The 22,716-nt window shown below is 38.5% G+C and overlaps 2 protein-coding genes across 2 annotated transcripts; both read left to right on the forward strand.

Moving 5' to 3' along the window:
* The first annotated feature begins 12,862 nt into the window (after positions 1-12,862).
* Positions 12,863-13,684, forward strand: LOC149077628 (uncharacterized). Its single transcript, XM_089242383.1, has 2 exons — positions 12,863-13,193; positions 13,299-13,684. Exons 1-2 carry the CDS (start codon positions 12,863-12,865, stop codon positions 13,682-13,684), a joined length of 717 nt encoding a protein of 238 aa, XP_089098509.1.
* A 68-nt stretch (positions 13,685-13,752) lies between these two features.
* On the forward strand, positions 13,753-14,223 carry LOC149077629 (uncharacterized). The gene has a single exon (XM_089242385.1). The coding sequence runs from the start codon at positions 13,753-13,755 to the stop codon at positions 14,221-14,223; it is 471 nt and encodes a 156-aa protein (XP_089098511.1).
* The last annotated feature ends 8,493 nt before the right edge of the window (positions 14,224-22,716 follow it).

Consider the following 22,716-nt stretch of genomic DNA (forward strand, 5'->3'; position numbering starts at 1 on the left):
CCTTCCTGGAATTTCAATTGGTAAAAATTCTTTATACAGATTTTCTAAGGTTTGCAGAATCTTGGGCATTTCTAGCATTATACGAATTTCTAAGAAGCAAACATATTATGTATTTCAAGAGGTAAGTTTCTTGAAGTTTCTGTGAGTACGCTCACCTACCATACCTACCATTGGGGGATTGGGGTTTTCTATGAACTTCCATTGAACGTAGGGTATTTGAAGCATGGAAGGTCAGCATCAGACTGGCATTTCGAGGTTCAAATGCCAGTCGATATTCTCTTCGAAGGATTCTCGCCACAGTGTTCGTCTTCATCCGCAACATCCAATCAATCGCCCAATAATATTCACTTGGTTTGCCAGTTTCTCACTTCTGAATTGAAAGGTAGAAGGCAGCATCATGAGTTCAATAGTGATTGATAGTATATGTGATAAAAAATACACAAGCATCCCCAGAACTTGTTGGTTACACAAATCCCCTTTTTCGGAGGTAGAATGGTTGCCACGTCTATGGTGATAGACCAAGGTTTCGGATGGTCAGTGAAGCACTGCACCCTTTAATCTTGGCGATGTCGGTGGTAAGGAACATTGATATCACTAAATGGACGTGAACTACTTCTAAATTTCTGGCCCAACATAATACAGTAAAACCCCTCTTAACGGACACCCCTCAGATGTGGTCACCCCTCTTTTAAGATCAAATAATAATTTCCCTTCGCATAATACAAGTGTGCACTTCAAACCCCTGATTATCGGTCACCCCTCTTTCACGGATGAATTTTTTTTTTGTCCCGCCGGTGAGCGCAAAAGAGAGGTTTTACTGTATTCATTTATATTCTGATAAGAACAATTTGATCGCCGGTTTCGATACGAAATAGAAATCATTCAATTTGTTTTTAAGGAAACGGAAATCAAATTGAATATTCCATGTTTTCAAATGAGAATACACGACGGAACATAATATTCATGATCCTGAGAACTCTTGCAATTATTTACAGTCCTAGATCATTGTTGAATCTATTTGTCAAAACTATCTATTATTGTTTCTCACGGAACTCCTACTGAATAAATCAGGCAGTTGACTGAAAGAACGGGAGGGGGGGAGAAAACATATTATCAGGCAAAGACTAATTACTTAACTAATGGCTCGGTCCATATCCTCGGGATTTCTAACCGCAAAAGCCACCATAGGGAAACATATTTTCAATGCGTTTAAAATGCTAAATAAAATAGTACGCATGCGCATCAGACTATACATCCCATAATTCCGATGGCGCGTGCGTCGGTCTGCTATATCCAATGGCTATAGGTGAGATAACCCTCTCCAGTGACTTCACGAGTATAGTTATGTTATAGATGGCGTTGGTTCTGAAAAGAAAAATTATCATATTACGAGACCAGACTATTTTCATAATATGAACTTGTGGAACTACCTTATGAACCTTTGCTAGAGTGTACGAGTCGTTTCATTCCCTTTGCCATCTATTCCTAAGCCAATCTTTAAATATTTTTTCTGGCAAAGGATAAAAGTTAGACGAGATATCTCGGGATTGCCGATGTAAGAATTAATATGCCAGTGAAAAAAGTTTACCACGTGGGTGATATCACTACGCGGGGGTGATAAGTTGCCACATGTATTCCTATGGGATGGTTTATGAAAAAAAATATATTTATACATGTATATATTTTTTACTATGTGTGTTATATTATAAACTGAAGAGTCAAAAAAACTGGAAGTATGCGTATGCAAATAAAGAGGTATGGAACCAATCAGAGTACGGCGCTGCGGTCGGCAACGCCTATATAACACAACAAGTGTCTGGCATAGTTGTTAGATCGGTTACTGCTGCTACAATGGCAGGTTATCGAGATTTAAGTGAGTTTGAACGTGGTGTTATAGTCGGCACACGAGAGATGGGACATAGCATCTCCGAGGTAGCGATGAAATTTGGATTTTCACGTACGACCATTTCACGAGTGTACCGTGAATATCGGGAATCCGGTAAAAAATTAAATCTACGACATCGCTGCGGCCGGAAAAAGATCATGCAAGAACGGGACCAACGACGACTGACGAGAATTATTAAACGTGACAGACGTGCAACCCTTCCGCAAATTGCTGCAGATTTCAATGCTGGGCCATCAACAAGTGTCATCGTGCGAAACAATCAACGAAACATCATCGATATGGGCTTTCGGAGCCGAAGGCCCACTCGTGTACCCTTGATGACTGCACGACACAAAGCTTCACGCCTCGCCTGGGCCCGACAACACCGACATTGGACTGTTGAGGACTGGAAACACGTTGCCTGGTCTGACGAATCTCGGTTCCAATTGAATCGAGCTGATGGACGTGTACGGGTATGGAGACAACCTCATGAATCCATGGACCCTACATGTCAAAAGGGGATTGTTCAAGCTGGTGGAGGCTCTGTGGTGGCATGGGGCGTGTGCAGTTGGCGTGATATGGGACCCCTGATACGTCTAGGTACGACTCTGACAGGTGACAGGTACGTAAGCATCCTGTCTGATCACCTGCACCCATTCATGTCCATTGTGCATTCCGACGGACTTGGACAATATCAGCAGGACAATGCGACACCCCACACGTCCAGAAATGCTACAAAGTGGCTCCAGGAGCACTCTTCTGAGTTTAGACACTTGGGCTGGCCACCTAAATCCCCAGACATGAACATTATTGAACATACCTGGGATGCCTTGCAACGTGCTGTTCAGAAGAGATCTCCACCCCCCTTACTCCTACGGATTTATCGACAGCACTGCAGGATTCATGGTGTCAATTACCTCCAGCACTACTTCAGGCATTAGTCGAGTCCATGCCACGCCGTGTTACGGCACTTCTGCGTGCTCGCGGATGCCCTACACGATATTAGGCAAATTGACCAGTTTTTTTTGGCTCTTCAGTTTATATACTGTATGTATCACATTCAAGTAGTCACCAGGCTCATGGCCGTTACCAAGGCGTTTTCTTACTATCAATGATTTTTTTTTTCATATTTATTGTGCGATATTGGAAGTCTCGAAAGAAGCATATACATTGAGTGCGTTCACGTTGAATAAATATACTAACAAAAGAAGCTTCTTGTTTTCTTTCAAGTGCGTTGGTATCAACGAATAGAAAAGATGAACTATTTCGACAGTTTGCCTTCAGAGCTGTTGGTGCGCATCTTCGCCTTCTACATCGATTCGGAGGGACCTCGGAAATTCTGGACGAACATCCCATCGGTCTGCAAGAGGTGGAATGAAATTTATACGACCCCTTCGCTTTGGGTGGATGTCTTGGAGTAGAGTATTTACGACTGCAACGTATGGATGATGCTGGGAAAGAAAGGGCTGCTATCTTCAGCGAGGCGATTGGAATTTCCGGTCGAACCAACGGACTAAAGCCGAATGGCTCATATCATCCGATGTTGTCCTAACCTCAGAGAAATGGATTTGGTGTGGAGCTCCTTACCGAGAACTCTGACGGAGGCCTTCGCAGAACATTGTCCGTACATCGAGGATTTTCGCTTGTCGATGAATTTCGAGAGCGATCCCGACGAGGGTATCGAAGACGGCGCGATTGAATCGTTCCTGAGTGTCCGCGGTCAGAACTTGAAGATCGTCAGTCTCAGTCACATCTTCCTTGAGAAAAATGCGTCCCTCGTTTCGGTGATCGCTGAGCACTGTCCATCATTGGAACAATTGTTTCTTTCCCACACAATAGTATTAAGGGACTATCATTGTATTCCAAAATATGATTACTACGAAATTACTACAAAATGATAAAATCTATGATAATGAATGAAATCAGTGAATCAAATGATAATGAAAACTATGATTAATACAAAATATGATTACTACTAGGTTGCCGCTGTGGTGGTCGAGTGGTTATAGTGACGGACTCGCGATGCGAGGATCCGGGTTCGAACCCGGATCCTCGGCTGAAGTTGGTTTTCTGTGGTTCCCAACTTCAAGGCGCAAATGCGAGCCGATCTCCCCGTTAAAAAGTCTCGTCACAGAGAGCAACAGTCCTACAACGAAAAATCATTCAATCATAACACTTCACTCATAGTTTGAAAAACTTGTGGCAGATGGCAGCACTACACATAACAAGCATTACAGAGAAACAAAAAAAACTTCACGTCAGGTTTCACTACACGTACACGCACATTCGCGCATGTACCGATTCGATGGTGGTTCCGCGGGGGGTTGTGGGCCGGGTGCAGGGGGTTGTAGCAGTAGTAGGTAGGGTAAAAAAGGGTCGGGGATCCATGATGTTCTTAAGTCAGCCACCTCGTTGGGCAATTTGCCTGTTGTGGTGTTGTATTTGTATTGTATTGTATTGTATTGTAAAGCCGTGCCCGGCTCCCCATCAACATGCTCATGATTGGATGTCCAAAACTGCGAGTGTTGGGTATACACCAGCTGGACGTGTTTTTTTCGGAATCAGTGTCTCATCACTAAGTCATCCAAAACACTTGTGCTCCTCTCTCTCGTCGTTTACAGTAAGTTATCGCAGTAACATTATCGCAGAGGTCTTCAACCATTTTCTTGTTGCGAGCACTGTCTGTACCCATCATCGAAAGAAGAGCACCATTCAAATCAGGATGATCTTAATCCTTAAATGCAATTCAAACAAGGTTTTTAATCAGGACCTTGATTAAGTGATCGCGAGCACGAAATCGGACATTGACATAGATCACTATGGGTACTACAGAGGGCACCGTGCTGCTCGCGAACAACAGGTTGAAGATGCTTGCATTATCGTATTGCATGTTTATTTACGGCGTTATTATGTCATATATATTTTATTGTATTATTTATTATATTATGTTGTATTATTGAATGAAACCATTTTTATGTGAATAAATAATTGTGGAACGAATTATGCGAATTTCCATAATTTGCTATGGGGAAGTTTGATTCGAATAACGAGCACGTTGGCGGAACGAATTAAGGTCGTTAACTGAAGTTCAACTGCCTAAACTTTTACATGAGGCTTTTGGGCTACAGCCCAGAGCGGCAAGTTAAAAGGGACGGCAGATTTGAGGAATGAGTGGTCAGAAAAGTATCAGAATGGGAGAAGTACGGCAAAACTTGTATAGCACACCATTGATCCGCCCCTGAATAGATAGCGAGAACAAGGTCAGCGAATGACCAAAAGAATGCCATAGAGCGCGTGCAAGTATATGAAGGACCAAACAATTTACCTAGAGAGTCTATTGTCATGGTAATTACCTAGGGAGAGCAAGGAAACAGGTTAGTGAGTGACCAAAAGAGTGACTTGGGTGTATGCAAGCATGTAAATGACCAAAAGAGTGACCTGGAGAGATAGGAACAATGTCAGTGAGCGGCATGGAATGGGTTTAAAGAGCAAGGACCCACGCCAATGAGTGACAAAAAGAGTGATCTACAGAACGAGAGACCAGTTAGATATTGACCAGCGTGCGAGTAGCGTGTTGGTAAGAGGTTCGTTTACCACCTGAAGGTTGTTGTCTCGGTCCTAGATCCTGTCCCGAGGGAGGTGTTATAGATAAGACATTTTTCCCCAACGAGCTTCAGGCCATCACTGATAGAGTGTTTTCCAATCTATCTCATTAATGGCGGTAAATTGCAATATAACGATATGGCAAAGTTGGTGCTGGGTGAAGTAGTCAGATATTGACCTGTGTGAGCATGAGCGAACAAAAGAGTGACCTAGAGAGCATGTAAGCATAAGTGACCAAAAGAATGACCTAGAAAGTATGTAAGCATGGAAGTGACCTAGTGTGTTTGCAAACATATGCACTCATAAAGCAGCAAGCATGTGAATGACTAGAAGAGTTACCTAGTTCAGTGTTTCTTAAACTTTTCCAGCTCATGCCCCCCCCCCCACATCTTATCCAGGGTCCCCCTATACCCTTACCCAAGAGTGAGATACTTTCTATTTTTTGCTTATGAATGAAATTTTAATAAATCAGATCGATCTCTGGAATCCTGACTAGGCACGGATTCAAATAGTGGATTATCATCTATCCCAGGAGTCAAATTATATTGTAAAAAACGGTCTGTGTAAAATACGATCCAACGAACATGCACGATAAATCGACCCTCCCAACACATCAACCGTTTCTCTGGCGCCCTCCATACATAGCTGAAGTAACAGCTTACATGCCCACATAGACCCATGGGTTTCCCCTGGTTCTATGGACGGATCTGATGAATTCTGAAAGTCGTAATATTTTTCAATCATGTTTCAGTTTTAAAGCTTTACTCTTCACAGCTATCTGACTCCCTTCACCACCTGTCGTGGATCACCTTCCTTCTGATTTTCTCCCGTGCCCCCCCCCCCCAGAATATCCCAGGACCGAAAGGGGCCATAGGGCCCAAGGTTGACAACCACTGACGTAGACAATATGTGAGCTGGAATGACCTAGAAAGTGAGTGAACATGGGAATGATGCAGCTATACATACGGATTTATTTTCCGATTGAATATCGGTGTAACAAGAATGGGGGGGTTGTCTGTCTTAAAAACATCGACTTTTAGGTCCACGGAAGGGATTGGGGATCCAACGACGTGAAAAAAATTTCGACTTTTCATACAGCATATCATTTATTTATTTCACCATTTAGGTTGATACGTATTCAGGAGCAAGTCCAAACAATTACATATGAGATTTCCATTGTCGATGGAATTTCGTTGTTATGGCCATTGTTTCTCAACAGAAAGAAAGAAAACTATGCAATTCTTTCGAGAAGCCATTGTTATTCTCGATTGTTAGTAATCGTTTTGTTACCGGTTTCTTTAGTATATAAATATAAACAGAATGGATCATCGTATCATCAGTAGAAGAAAAAAAAAAAAAATTCGAACGCGGAAATTTTCCAGATGAAGCTTTTTTGGTTATTTTCTTAACCGGGTATCAGCAGCACCAGGCCGAGATGCCTCTCTAGTATGGTGCTGTTGTTGGAGGATGAGGGTATTTGGATTCGTGAAGTTAGGAGCGGATGAGGGATTGGTGACAAAAAAAGGAACTGTAAATACTGTTCGAATAGTCTGAGTAAACTGACCTTGGTTAATTTGCCAGGGTCACTTACAGGGGAAGAGATATGGCCTTCGGTATTTTTTTCTGTGTTCTAGCAAAACCCAGATTAAGGCACGGGGCGCCGTGTCGCAGTGTTTTTACCTTTGCCATGAATCCAGTGTAAATGTTCTATGGGTTCTGCGACGGCTGTTTCAGAATGATTCGAATCAGTGAACAACACTTTTAAATAGAAGAAAAGGGCAAAATGTCCGGCTTCGGTTGGGAAGCGGCTGGAAGGGTTGAACCGGTAAAGCGGAGTGGTGAAACAAAGGCATGATCTCGTCCTTTTTTTTTACTAATAACCTTAAAATGGTGTAAAGGCAAAAAATTATGGACCGATTTCTGGATAGAGGTAGATGAGTTTGCGGGACGCTGCGATCATTGAACTTGGGAATGAATGAATGCGGGCACTACGACCATCTGAGAGATTTTCCTCATTGTCTTGAGTAAGGGGAAGGGAACATTGAAGATAAAATCAACTCTGTTTCAAGTAGTGAAATGCAATCACGACCACCATCTTGTATTTTCCCCCTGGATGTCCTTGAGGGGGCTGAAGGAAAGGGAAAATTAAGGTGGGATTTCAGAAAGGTGCTTGATGAATGGCATGACGATGCTATTCATCAAGGGTCAAAGCTTTCGCTCGGTTCTTAAAGAAATCCGAAAGGGTTGTTCGCCAAGTGCGTATTGGCCTGAAAAATTTGAATGCATACTTGGCGGGCACTTTAATAAAAGGTTAAAAGGTTATCCATGGGATATGATTCTAGAAATTCATCAACAATAATAGTTTATACGGTTGCATGAAAAAAAGTCGGACAACCTTATTTTGCTTAAGTATTTTATTCCATGGGTTAAATCAGTATAAAAAAGCATATAGATTCTATTCTTATCTAATAATAGAAATATATATCTGAAAATAACCTTGTAATCGATTCATACACTTTGTTGCAAAAAAAAACAAAAAAAAGCAGTGCAACTGGCGAGATAAAATATTCTGCGCTATAATTATTGAACTGCATCTGCGGGCCACTGAGTCGATCAGTCAAACTTGGTAGGTATTTATTTTCCATTCTTGCTGCAAAGACGGAAATTTTTCATGTAGATTAGAAAATTTGCAACTGCGGAAGCCCGAGATAAAGCCAGTCTGGGGCCCCACTAAAAGTATGCGAATTGGTGTCCCGGGTAATTGGTTGGGGGGCCCTGGATTTTATTTGTTGGTAAAACCAAAACAAATAAAAATGTTTCATGGCACTCGCAGCGGGGGATGACCGACAAGCTTCCAAGTCGGGGGGCCCCATGTTTACAGGTTTCATTTTGGGGCCCTGGATGAATTTAATTTTTTGTTGTTGTTTAACAGAGTAGAATTTCCACAGCGGAAGACAGGAAAATCCAGTCTGGATTTCCCACTAAAAATCTGCGTATTTTGTCCCCACTACTGGATGTGGGGCCCTGGATTTCATCCGTTGTAAAATTGATAAAAATGAAAAATTTTCGTGGCCCCTCACAGGGGAGTGTCCGACAATCTTCCAGGTCAGGGTCCCATGGAAATGTTGACAGGTTCTAATTCGGGGTCCCTGGATTTATCTCATTGATTTTTGTTGTTTAACATTGTAAAAGTTGCAACACATCGGTAGCCGAGATGTATCCAGTCTGGGGTCCCCTCTAAAATTCAGCAAATTGAATCTGGGGACCCCTATGGGGAAGTTTTCTGGGGGTACTTGATGAATCTGATTTGTTTTTGGTTGCTTTATTATTGTAAAATTCGCTTCTTCAGTAAGCTGTTGCTTTCACACGTCCCTTTCCATAGCAGGCTGATGAAGGGGGACGAAATAAACAAGATATATTGTGAAGAGAAGTGGAGTGGGGGTTGGCCGCCATGGGAGGCAGGGGGGCTCTGCCCCCCTAGTAAATATATATATATATATATATATATATATCATATAACACACACCACACACACAGTTTTGGACGACCCTGCTCTAAAAAATGAAGCAATTCCAAGAATAAAGTGGTTGAACTCTCGGTTCGAAGAAGAAAGACTGTATGAAGTTTAAATAAACTTTTCCTGTGCAAGGGAAAGAAAAATTCTGAAGAATCTTTTTATTCCCTTAGGAGATTAGCAGATTAGTATTTTTTTTAGTAAACGTGTAGCACATAAAAAACACAATTTCCCAGTTCTAATCTCCCATTTTTCCTGTGATTCCTTCACAAAGTATAAATTTTCTTTCATGTTCGCGCTTGAAACCGTCACTTACGTGGTCTCCGGAAACGTAAATCTTTATAATCCCATAGTCTTAAGAAAAAGTTGTCATTTATTATTCTTTTTTTGTTTTCTTCGTGAAGAAAAGATGGTTCGATGACGGAAAAAAAAGTACACAGAATATATAGATGTTGATGATTTTTTGGTTACTCCGGAATTAGACACGCCTTCTCCCACACAGAAATCACAGTGGTTTTCTATGAAGAGGAGAACTTTCTTGATGTTTTTTGTACCTTGTTTTCGAGAATTTATAGAGACAGGGAGCGAAATGTTGTGTGTAATGTCCGCACTATTAATCGTCTGAACATTCTTATTCTACTAAAAACTAGACTTACCCAAAAAAAATATATAATTAACTGGAATTTTATAGTTATTACAACCCAAATGACAACAATAAAGATTTACACACTGACGATAAGGATAATATAAATGTTAATTAGTAACCATGGGCCGATAACTGGTCATTTGAATTTTCGTGTTGTGGTTATACTAGAGATGTAAGCGGTCTAGGGGGAAATTCCTGCGCGCCTCTAACGGATATGTGATACTTGATCCGGACAAAAACTGCCCTAATTGCAGTAATGCGTCAAATCAAATTTTCGATTTATTCCATATGCTTATGGAATGTCCGTTATTCAGTTTACAACGTGATGCATATTTATATTCCTGTTTTAAACCCAACACTAACCGGCAAAATCTTCTATCCTCTATCACAAAGTTCTCCGAGCTTCAAATCCGAAATCTGTGCTTTTTTTTGCAAGGACACGATCAAATTACTAAACCTTTTAAATTGAACTGTTCTGTATTGCTGATACGATGTTGACCCATGTTTTGTATTCGTGCCAACCATTCGCACGGGTTTGGCCCCATAAGCGAAATTTAATGATTGATTGACTAGAGATGTAAAATACCTATTCAAAAAAAGATTGAAAAAAGAAGGAAACTTAAATAGTAGTGTGTTAGCAAATTATAATTGCATGTCACAGAAAATTTTGTACTATTTTAACTCTTTTCTTAAATCTAGCTGATGTAATAATTATGTTTACAAGCTCTCAAGTAATATTTCCGCGTATTTCATGTGGGTCATGAAAAGGCCTGTTAGTTGAATAATCATAGATACTTAAAAGGATTTAATAACCACGTAAATACTATACCTATTCATTAGGATGAAACGTGCGTTGAGAAAGCAAATATTGAATACAGGCACGCATTGCTGTTGGTTATCAAAAGCCTAATACTTCAAATCCATTCGGAATAAATCATATTGATACTGTCATACGCAGATATGGTTTCGGTTTCAGTGGTTGAATAGCATCAATTAAAATGGGTACTCGGGATATAAATTCATGGAAATGGAATTCGCGATGGGATCAGAATGCAATAACATCTTTTCACCATGTTTATGTAACTAAGTTTTAAGTGGGTTTCAAAATGCTTAGCAATGGTAAGTGAGATATAAATCAATCACATAACGCAGTCCTAGAAATATTTTTTTTTAGCGAAAATGCATCAAAATTATTTTTTTGACGTACTATCCATTCCTCAAATTGTAAATTCAGAAATTTCGGTACATTTATAATAAGATTAATATTAAATAAAAATAAGTGAAAAATGTTAACTATATAAGAAAAATGTAACGCAATTAAATGAAAAATATTTAACGAAAAATCAAAATAGAACTACAAATAGATATAATTGAGTAAGCGCCAAAACCTAATAAAAAGCTCATATAGAAAAGAGCTTTTCCTACATTACCCCTTAAGATATTAAACATTTTTTACACCGAAAATAATAATAATAATAACATTTTATTTCTGCTTTAGACTGAAGCCCATGAGCAAACTAACACAGATTTATATTAAGCAACAAAAAAATTGAGGAGGGGGTGAGTTGAAATACAGTCGATTCCCGTTTTAACGAATACCATTATAGAGAAAGAAATTTCATTTTAACGAAAACTGTTCAAATCCCCCAGTTATACAAATACAACGCCACAAAAGGCAAATTGCCCAACGAGGTGGCTGACTTAATAACATCATGGATCCCCGAGCCATTTTTTGGAGGCCCTCTTCCAGAGTGATCATATTTCACTCTGGATTCATATCAGAATGATCATATTTCTTATGTTAATGACGAAAGGGTATCTTCTTGGGCTAGATGAAACCTTCTGGAATCAAAAAATGACATAGATTTTTACGATTTTTCAGACTTGACCAGCTCCGATTTAAATCAGAAGGGTAACGTTTCCACTACATTTCCTTTCAAAACAGAACATTTTCGAAATTCAAATGTAGATAACTTAACTCTCTTGAATGTCGATCAAAAAATATAGTATATTTAAATATTATTCTACCATTCATATATATGCTAACAGTGTATGTTGGGCTATTTCCTACTTTTGAAAAGCAAGCGTATTAAGAAGGAATACGTTTTTTGCTTATAATCAAATTTAGCAAACTGTTCCCTTTTGAAAACAAGGTTCTCATTTGATTTCATACAAAACAATGTTGCACAGAGTGCTACAATAATGAACAAAGAGAAATGATGCATAATATATTCTATTGAGGTTCACAATAAGTAATTTAATACCTAAACTTTATTCAAAAATCCATACATTTCAAAAGAAAAATACAATGACACATGTCTAATAAATGTAATAGCACTGCTGCTAAAAGTATTCAATAAGTTAATTTCATTAGATCTGCTGGAAGGACTTTTCAGTTCTTTGAGACTGCAAAATAATTGTTTGTATTATATGTGTATGTATCTATGTATTGTGTATCTATGTATTGTGTATCTATGTATTGTGTATCTATATATTTGTGTATTATGTATCTATATATTTGTGTATTATGTATCTATATATTTGTGTATTATGTATCTATGTATTTGTGTATTATGTATCTATGTATTTGTGTATTATGTATCTATGTATTTGTGTATTATGTATCTATGTATTTGTGTATTATGTATCTATGTATTTGTGTATTATGTATCTATGTATTTGTGTATTATGTATCTATGTATTTGTGTATTATGTATCTATGTATTTGTGTATTATGTATCTATGTATTTGTGTATTATGTATCTATGTATTTGTGCGATAAAAAAATACGTATATCATTTCGTTGTTGCTAAAAATATTCAGTAAACAAGCTTGCTGGAAGGACTTCTCAGTCCCTTGAGGCCCGAAGTGTTTGTTTGTATATATGTGCGTGTATTTGTGAATAAATATACGAGATATATGTTGTAGTGACCGATCATAAACGATGCTCTGTGACGTCACGATGTCACGTTTTCTCGTTGTAGCGTTTTTCGCCTTGCGATGGATGGTAACCTAGCAACGGATCGCCAGAGAGTTTTCGAACGTTTTAATCAGTTGATTGTATTTCGTCGTACAGAATGGATGTCGCGTATAACTTGTCCGTGTGTGTGTAAATAAATGTTCATGTTTTAAAAATGAAATTTACATCTTCTCATTGCCGTCGCCTTTACTGGTGACCCGGACGTGATCCCGAACCTGCCAAGAACTTATCGCCATGGCTGAACAGCAAGAGAGCAATCTTCGAGTTCAAGCTGTCCACGCGAAACTGCCGACATTCTCGAAGGACAATATCAAACTTTTTTTCGTCCAGCTCGACGCTGCCTTCAAGATCAACCATGTTACTGCCGAAGGAACCAAGTATAACTACCTAGTCAACTGCCTAGATGTGGAGATCTTGTCAACGGTAAATGACATTGTTTTCGATCCTCCCGCATCGGATCCGTTCTCGAAACTCAAGGAGAGACTCCTCACTGTGTATAAACATTCAGCCGCGAAAGAGGTCAAGATATTGTTAGAAGACCTATCCCTAGGTGATCAGAAGCCTAGTACGTTGCTACGTAAAATGCGCGAGCTTTCGACAGGGTGAATTAGCGATGAGACTTTCCTCAAAAATTTGTGGCTTCAACGGCTACCAAAGAGTATACAAACAGTGTTAGCTGCCAGCAGCGAAAAACTGGGCAAGCTAGCCGAGTTAGCTGATCGAGTAGCTGAGCTCACCGAACCCAATTACGGTCATGTAGCAGAAGCCTCGTCTTGCTCGGAGCTAAGAGACCTTAAACTTCAAATCTCAGAGCTGACTAAAAGAGTCGAGCAGTTGGGCAAATATCCGAGGAATAGCCGGAACCGCTATCGAAACTCCAGTCGAGACCGACGTTATTCTGGTTCTAGGAATCGCTCGCGATATCGAGACTCCGATGAAAACCATAAAGTGTGTTATTATCATAGCAGGTTCGGAGATAAAGCTTCCAGATGCAAGTCCCCCTGCGCTTACAACGCTCAGAATATTCAGGGAAACGGTCCAAGCCCCCCGCAGTAACGGCATGCGGTGGCGGCGATAACAGTCTTCACCATAGCCGTTTGTTCATTATGGAAAGGAAAAGCGGCATGAAGTTTTTAATTGACTCTGGAGCTGATATATCAATTTTACCTTACAAAGGCAACGGCAAACCGACAACTTTTGAGCTTTTCGCTGCAAATAATTCCCGTATATCTACCTACGGTTTGAAACTCCTGGAATTGGACTTGAACTTACGGCGGAATTACAAATGGCATTTCACCCTCGCTGACGTTGAGAGACCAATTATCGGATCGGATTTCCTTGCTCACTATGGACTCATCATCGATATCAAAAACAAGCGACTTATAGATCCACTCACTTCTCTCACGTGTAAAGGTGTTACTTACAATGGACCTTCGACAACGATTAAAACAATCTCAGGAAACAGTGCTATAACTGAAATTTTGAAGGAATTTCCCGAATTAACGAGACCTCGTCCGTTTTCGAAGAAAGCTTCCCATAATACCTTGCACTACATAGAAACTAAAGGTCCTCCTGTTTTCGCAAAGCCACGCTGATTGCACCCAGCTCAACTCAAGATTGCCAAGACCGAATTCCAGATGATGTTGGACCAAGGTATATGTCGTCCATCGAAATCAAACTGGGCTTCCCCGTTGCACATGGTTTCAAAAGGACCGAATGAGTGGAGACCAACTGGTGATTATCGAAGTCTGAATCGAATTACTGTGCCGGATAACTACCCAGTGCCACATCTACAGGACTTTGCGCAGAATCTGCATGGATGTAAAGTTTTCTCTAAAATAGATCTGGTCAAAGCATTTCATCATATTCCTGTAAATCCCGACGACATTCCCAAGACAGCAATCATAACTCCCTTTGGTTTGTTTGAATTCGTGTCATGCCGTTCGGACTCTCAAACGCTGCACAAACGTTCCAACGCTTCATCCACGAGGTGCTACGCAATCTCGACTTCTGTTTCTCGTATCTTGATGACGTGCTCATCGCCAGCCATGACGCAGAGCAACATCACAAGCACCTTAGAGAAGTGTTTGAAAGACACGATAAGTACGGACTGACAATCAACACATCTAAATGCGTGTTCAATGTACCGGAAATTTCCTTCCTGGGCTATTTGGTCAATGAACACGGCTCGAAGCCTCTTTCAGACAGAGTTCGTGCAATCCAAGAACTTCCTCTTCCAGAAAACATCAAGCAGCTTCGAAGATTTCTAGGAACTTTGAACTTTTACAGGTGATTTCTACCATCTACAGCAGCTGTGCAAGCACCACTTCATTCCTTCTTGTCCAGCACCAAGAAGAATGACAAGACATCAATTCCTTGGACTCTTGAGACCACACAAGCATTCGAAAAATGCAAATCGCAGCTCGCTAATGCCACTCTTTTGCACCATCATTCAGCATCATCACCATTAGTTTTACATGTGGACGCCAGTGATTTTGCTATAGGTGCCGCCTTGCATCAAGTATCTAACGATAATCAGCTACAACCACTTGCATTCTTCTCGAAGAAGCTTTCAAGCGCACAAAGAAGTTATTCTGCATACGATAGAGAATTACTTGCAGCTTATTCTGCTGTCAAGCACTTCAGGTATATGCTAGAGGCAAGACAATTCTGTATTTGTAGTGACCATAAGTCGTTGGTGTATGCGTTCAGGCAGAAACCAGAAAAGTGCTCACCACGCCAGCTACGGCAGTTGAACTTTATCAGCCAATTCACAACAGAAATTCTCCATATAAAAGGTGTCGACAATATTCCAGCTGATACTCTTTCTAGAATATCGACCATTTCTGTACCCACGCCTTTAGATTATGTGCAACTCGCAGCTGACCAAGAGAATGACAACGACCTCAAAACCATCTTAAATTCTAGGGTATCATCTTTACAACTGAAAAAACTCAGCCTTCCTGACGCAACAGCCGAAATTTGGTGTGATGTGTCAAACGGCAAAATAAGGCCTTTTGTACCAATTTCTCAACGACGACGAGCGTTTGAATCATTGCATTGCTTATCACATCCTGGCATCCGAGCAACATCAAAACTGCTGAGCGACAGATTTGTTTGGCCTTCAATTAGATCTGACTGTCGTAAGTGGGCTAGAGCATGTATTCCATGCCAACGCTCTAAAGTTCACCGACACACTCGATCCGCGCTGGCTGAATTCAAGGTACCTAACAACCGATTTCAGCATATCAATCTTGACATAGTTGGTCCATTACCATTATGCCAAGGTTCTCGGTACCTCCTAACGATGATAGACAGATTCTCCAGGTGGATCGAAGCCTCTCCAATGCCAGACCAAACTGCCGAAACAGTCGCCAAAACATTAATTGCCACTTGGTTTTCAAGATTCGGCATACCGCACAGGATTACTACCGATCAGGGCAGGCAGTTCGAGAGCCAGCTTTTCCAAAGCTTGAGCAGATATCTAGGATTCCAACATCATAAAACGACTGCTTATCATCCACAAGCAAATGGGCTGATCGAGAGACAACACCGATCGCTGAAAACTGCCCTGAGGTGCCGTATTGAATCGAATCCTGCTTGGGTTGATGCTCTTCCATTCGCCCTACTGTGTCTAAGAGCAGCAGTGAAAGAAGACCTGGGATGCTCTTCCGCAGAAATCCTTTACGGAACACCATTGCAGTTGCCCGGCGAGTATTTTTCGAAAACACCAGACATTATACAATCCGATTTCGTCCATCAAATCCAAAAGCTAATGCGTTCAATGAAGCCGGGGCCTACAACAACTCACGGATACACGCCGACGTATATTCCTAGTGATCTGCAATCCGCGTCGCATGTCTTCGTACGCAACGACGCACCACATCCTGCCTTACAACCAACATATCAAGGCCCGTTTCCTGTCAAAGATCGCAGAGAAAATTTTTTCGACATTGGCATCAATGGGGCAAGCAAGAGGATCTCCATTGATCGTTTGATTCCAGCTTTCCTTGGAGATAGCTTTAAGGTACCTTCAGAAGTGCCCATACAGCCATCCAGTACAGCGTTGCCAGCACAAGCAGTACCAGCAACTGTGACTCGCTCCGGTCGTCACGTCCACTTTCCCGACAGATATTCGACCACAAATTTCGTTGAAACTAGGGGGGGGGGGAGTGTGTAGTGACCGATCATAAACGATGCTCTGTGACGTCACGATGTCACGTTTTCTCGTTGTAGCGTTTTTTGCCTTGCGATGGATGGTAACCTAGCAACGGATCGCCAGAGAGTTTTCGAACGTTTTAATCAGTTGATTGTATTTCGTCGTACAGAATGGATGTCGCGTATAACTTGTCCGTGTGTGTGTAAATAAATGTTCATGTTTTAAAAATGAAATTTACATCTTCTCATTGCCGTCGCGTTTAATGTTTATTATGGACTTTGTGTATTATGTTTGTTTATTAATGTTTGTATTTGTTAAAACGACATGTAAATAGCATTAGAAAAAAAAGTGCTACATATTCTTTCCATTAAAAAAGCTGATATTATTTTCTTTCTCTCAATAATATAACTAACCGTATAAGATAAGGGAAAAAGACATCAGGTAAAATGAATACATGTCAACGGTGCGCATTGAACAAAAATTCCGGAAATTTAATTATAGCGAAAATGCGTGAGAAATACCATTCGTTTAGAAAAACAAAATTTGAAGAAGAAAAAAAGCAACACCAAAATGTTTTTAAGCGCGAACGTGTTTTAAATGTTATACGAATGTGTTTCTTTTCCTTGTATTTTTCAAAGAAGTCTAACGACAGATCGCGAATTTTTAAAACTCTTATTGAAAGTTTAATCACGTCATGCGCCGAGATTTAAGGGGGAAAACGAATTCAACAGAAAAGAAAAAAAAATTCTTTGAAAATCCACTCGATGTTTATCCAAGTTCGAAAAAAAATTTTCTATCAAGCGTAAAGACTTCGGTACAAACTAACAATTTACTTCCGAGCGACTAATGACGTTTTAATCTTGAAAGAGTCTATCACGTATCGTTTTATGTGACGTTAGTTTCGAGTTTGAAATTCAAGTGTGTCGTTCTACTTACAAGTTAGCAATTCACGTTAGTGGCATTATTATTATTATTTTTTTTCTTGTCTTTCGCTTTCATCAGAGAAACGAACACTCACTCATTTAAGTTCATTTACATGAAGTAATAGCGACGAAGAAACAATATACATAGTTGATTTTGGTTGTAAATTTCTTATAATCGCATCAGAAACACAGTTCAACAATATAAAAAAAACCTTCTTTGGTTAACAGATGGATTGTGAATCAATTAATGTTTTTCTTTGTCTTCTAAATCTTGAGAGTAATACGTGTTTATATATTTACAACGCCTTTCTTATAACTTTTATTCCTGTAATTGAGGAGCTTATTTTCAAAAGGGAAAATTTCCACTTTTTCGAAATTCACTTTTTAACAGTTTGTGAACTTTTGGTATAAACTCCGTCAGATTATAAAACCGGGACTATTCAAACGGGAATATCTTTAGTAGATATTACTAAGCAAAGTCGTTTCTATCAAAAGTTAACATATCTAGCTTTTACATACATTTCGGTATTTTTTCTCTCGATATCGGACACCCATGAAACCGAAAATTTCGTCCGTTAATGGATAGTAAGATATATTGAATCCCATCCATAAAATTCAAAATTGTGTCCGTTAGTGGAGGTGTCCACTGATGGGAGTGTTCGTTATGGGAGGTTCCACTGTAGAACGATCGTGCTTTATATACTAATGGCAAGAGGCCAGTAAGTGTACCTTCCTGGGCATGTTAAAAACTTCTGGAATCAACAGGTGACGTAGAAATTTCCAGTTTTTCAGACTTGGCCAGCTCCAATTTTAATCAAAAGGTAACATTTCCACTAATTTTCTTTCAGAAACGGAATATTTCCCAAATTCGAATGCGCAAAACTTCCTTGAATGTTGATTAAGAAACAAAAGTATTTAAATATTTTTCTACCACTGCTACATGCTACCTGTTGGGTTATTTTCCCCTTTTGTAAAGAAAACGTATTTCGGAGGGATAAGTTTTTTACTTCTACTGTAAATTTAGCAAAAGTGGAAATGTTCCCTTTTGAAAATAAGCTCCTCAATCGATACTTATATCTGTAGCATAGTGTATTTAAATTAAAGAAATACATTTTTTTTAATTATAAAAGTTTAAATCAGAGAAATAAATAATGAATGAACGAATATTTGTTTTCTCTCTTTTATCCTTCCATTTTCCTAATAGTACATAAAATGATTACAATTTTTTTTTTAGTTATTGCATTTTCTTGTCATGAATTGTAAAAGAATTTTATTCTAATGATTTTAAAATATACAAAAATTTTTACTGCAACGACCAGTACGGGTACGACCAAATACCCTAGGTCGTCTTGTTTTTGTATTTAAATTTTGTTTCTCTTATATTAAACCACCACTAATAATTATTAATAAACTTCGCCATAGCTTACCCGGATGAAATGACTGTTTTTTTGCATTTCCTATGCATATAACATTATTTATTCATTTATACGTCACAATTTGAAAAATAGTTTATTCATATATATAACGATCCTCTCTCTATTGGTTTTCCAATAATTTTTCCGAGAAATATTTTTGAAATTTTTCTCAAATATATATATATATATTATTTATTTATTTTATTTTGTTTTTTGCCGCCTGAATACTTATTTTAGTATCGAAACAAAATTTTTTAATGCGTATAAAATACGTAATTGTGTTTTTCCTCTCATCTTTTCCTCAAAATACTTGGTGTGCACAAATGAATGACACGATTTTAGAAATTTATATTTTCAAAACTATTAAACGTAATATAAATCTGTGATATAAAAATGACATAAAAATGAAGAAAAACATTTAAAGCTTTTTTTAAAGCATCACTCAGTAGATGGCAGCACTTATATACAATGCAGTGATTCAAATTGACTAAATCATTGTTTCGTTTCTTTTTTTAGTTGTACATTTCTAAATCCACGCTGCACAGAAGTAGCGGAAACAACCCTTGCTCTTATTTTTTCTAATAATACTCAAAAACTTTCTTCTCTCATTGTCACCACTTTTAATTGCGGACGCTGCATTCTACGGAAATGCTGCCATCTATTGAGCCGATATTAGAAAAAAAAAACTTTAAGTGTTTTTCTTTAACTTTATGCATCACAATTTATATTATGCGTAACAGTTTTGAAAATATAAATTGTTAAAATGGTTTTATTCATCTGTGCAAACCCGGTACTTATTTCCTTTGTCTTCAAAACGAAGTCGATGCATGCAGTTTTCAATTTCAATGTGAAATTCAAATTGTTCACACGCTCATTTGTAGCTTTGTCGAGGTTTTCTTTTAACGGGGTATTCAACCAAAAAGAACAACTTTCATTAATTGATTCATTTCAATTTTTTCGAAATTGTCTATCATTCAAAGAGATATAGTTTGTATTTCTTACATAAATGAAGATTACAATAAAACTTGAACGAGAAATGAGCAAAAAGAAAAAACCCGAAAATGACTGGCTGTCAAGAACAAACCAGGAGAAAAAAAAAAAAAAAAAAAAAAAACCTTCGCAACTAGATTTAACAACACTTCACCTGAAGAAAAAAAAGAGCAAAAATATTTTTCACTCTGCTCATCATTTTTGAGTGAAAAAAAAAATCTCAGAAAAGACATACGAGATGCATTTTGTGCATCGCTGGTCGCAGTAAACAGTTATTTTTAACAAGCAAAATGGAACAAAAGGAAGCGTAAGGAAGTTGTCTTCAACGAAGACAGCAACGAGACATTCCTTGTTAGTCTCAGAAGTTGCGAAAGAAAAATATCGAAGACAGCAACAAAGCTTCTCGAAGAATGAAATGAAAAAAAATAGGGGAAACATCTGAAAGAAATTTTAATGGTTTCATTTGCATGGCTCCAAATGCATTGACCTAAAAATATTTCCGAGCTAAACCAGATACAGAAATAATGGGTTTTCGATTTAAAATTTTAGAATTGGAAATTAAATATATATAAGTCGAGATTTGTTTCCAATGGAAATATTTTTGAAACTGATTTATATTGCTTTGCGTCTGTAATTATTCGAAAATCAGATTTGGGATCTTTTTTCTTCCAATAGTTAAAAATTGGAGACTTTTCAGATAGGTAATGTGATACGTACTGCAGATATACTGTATACTGACGTATTATAGAAAGTGCATCAATTATGTACTTAATAAGTGTCTTTTGAAATTCATCAGAAACCATCGTTGATTTGTTTTTATGAAAAAAAATGTTTTTCCAGTTAAGTGTTTTTAGAAAAGATATTGACACCCTTAAGTTTGTTGTTATAAAAGCCGTTTATCCCGAAAAATCCAGTGAATATTATACATTACCGTCTTAAGCATGTTCCAGAAGACGTTAAGGGTTAAAGTTTATTCAGCATGTATAAGAGGTCATTTTTTTTCTTGAGTTTGTTCAGCCTCTTCAAGAAAACATTATTGACAATAAATTAATATACCTTAGACCATAGTCTCCCAAACCTTTTGTTCCATCGCCCCCTTCATCAGGAATTTTTTCCTCTCATTGCCCCCCTACTCAAGTAAACCCATAGGATCCCATATTAAATCAGTAGGTTTTATCGCCGCCTTGGACCATTCCATCGCCCACCAGGGGGCGATATTGCCCACTTTTGGAAACACTGACTTAAGGTCCGTTTACACGAGACAAGTGCTTTAGTTGGTAACTTAATTTTAACTTATCGATTCTTCTGGAGAGTGTCCACACGATAAGTGGTAAGTAGAAGCTCATTGGATAATTTTTAAGCAGGTGAGCGCATGCGCGCTTCGGTCTACTCAAATCCACTGAGTGAGAAAGACGCACAACGCGCGGGAGAATAATAGTAATAATTTTTTATTTATCTGGCATTTAGAGACGTGCTTTTTTTAAAGCTCATAGCTTTCGTAACGATGGATGAAGATGATCAGGTAGAACTTACGAATACTGTGATCACAGCCACATTATATGATTTTTTTTTTTGAAGAATATAAATTTATTCACTTTCACTTACCCAAGAGAGGAAAAAAGAATACACAACATATAAACTTATGTAAGTCATCGAGAAGAAATATAAGATTTCTCTATTCCTCCTCTAAGTTGTAAATATCGATTATATGATATTTTAATCGAAGTTAAAGAGGAGATAAATTATGAATTATGTAAGCCGAAAATACGGGAGAAGATTCTTGGCATTCATAGGAAATTCTAAGGGTTAAAAATTAAATAATAAAAATTCATTAAACATAAAAATTATTTCCGAATTTTCGAAATTATTATTATTTTTTAATTTAATCTATAGAGATGATATCTTTATGTTAAATATTTGATCATGTATTTTTACAACAGATGGCAGCAAATTCGTTCTGGACGAGAGAAATATTCGAAACCCCCCTCCAGTTTTTAATATATAAATCCTCCACACCTGATATATATTTTTGAATCTTCAAATTTTTTCAACTCCTGACATCACGTCGACAGAATATTCCATAGCTTTTTCCAACATCGAATAATTTTTAGCTTATTTGTTAACGTGATTTTCATTTCTATAGTTCAACATGGCGAAGATATTGTGCTTGAAGATTGTGTCCTCTGACCACCTCACCATCCAATATTTCCGCGGAATTCTAGCGAAACTTCAGGAGACGACGGAACATGAACAGGTTCACGCTTGAGATCAAAATTAACCCCTCCGTGAGAGAGCAAAAAGACCCCTCCAAGAGCGGCAGGTCACGCCCACTGGCGCATGCGCATAGGTCTACTTAACCGGAAAAAATAGAACCGTTAGTATTCACTTACCAACTAAATCACTTGTGCACTTGCCAACTAAACGGCCCTTATCGTCTGCATACATTGTATCGTACCTGGCAACTTAAAATTAAGTTGCCAACTAAAGCACTTGCCTCGTGTAAACGGGCCTTTAGACGTTAATTTCGTCTTTAGCATTCTCAAGAAACCATTTTTGCTTTGTCTTTTTCAAGGTATTTTGGGAATTTTTGAAATTGGGTTT

This window comes from Pholcus phalangioides, unplaced genomic scaffold (genome assembly GCF_987345545.1).
Source record: "Pholcus phalangioides strain wild (caught in Gottingen) unplaced genomic scaffold, Ppha-v1.0 ptg000015l_1, whole genome shotgun sequence".
NCBI lineage: Eukaryota > Metazoa > Arthropoda > Arachnida > Araneae > Pholcidae > Pholcus > Pholcus phalangioides.

What these genes read in the sequence shown, in the direction of transcription:
- LOC149077628 (XM_089242383.1), top strand. Translation starts at nt 12,863, where the DNA reads ATGGCTGAACAGCAAGAGAGCAATCTTCGAGTTCAAGCTGTCCACGCG. An exon ending in CCTAGGTGATCAGAAGCCTA is followed by an intron (nt 13,194 to 13,298) that starts GTACGTTGCTAC and finishes GTATACAAACAG; the next exon opens with TGTTAGCTGCCAGCAGCGAA.
- LOC149077629 (XM_089242385.1), top strand. Translation starts at nt 13,753, where the DNA reads ATGAAGTTTTTAATTGACTCTGGAGCTGATATATCAATTTTACCTTAC.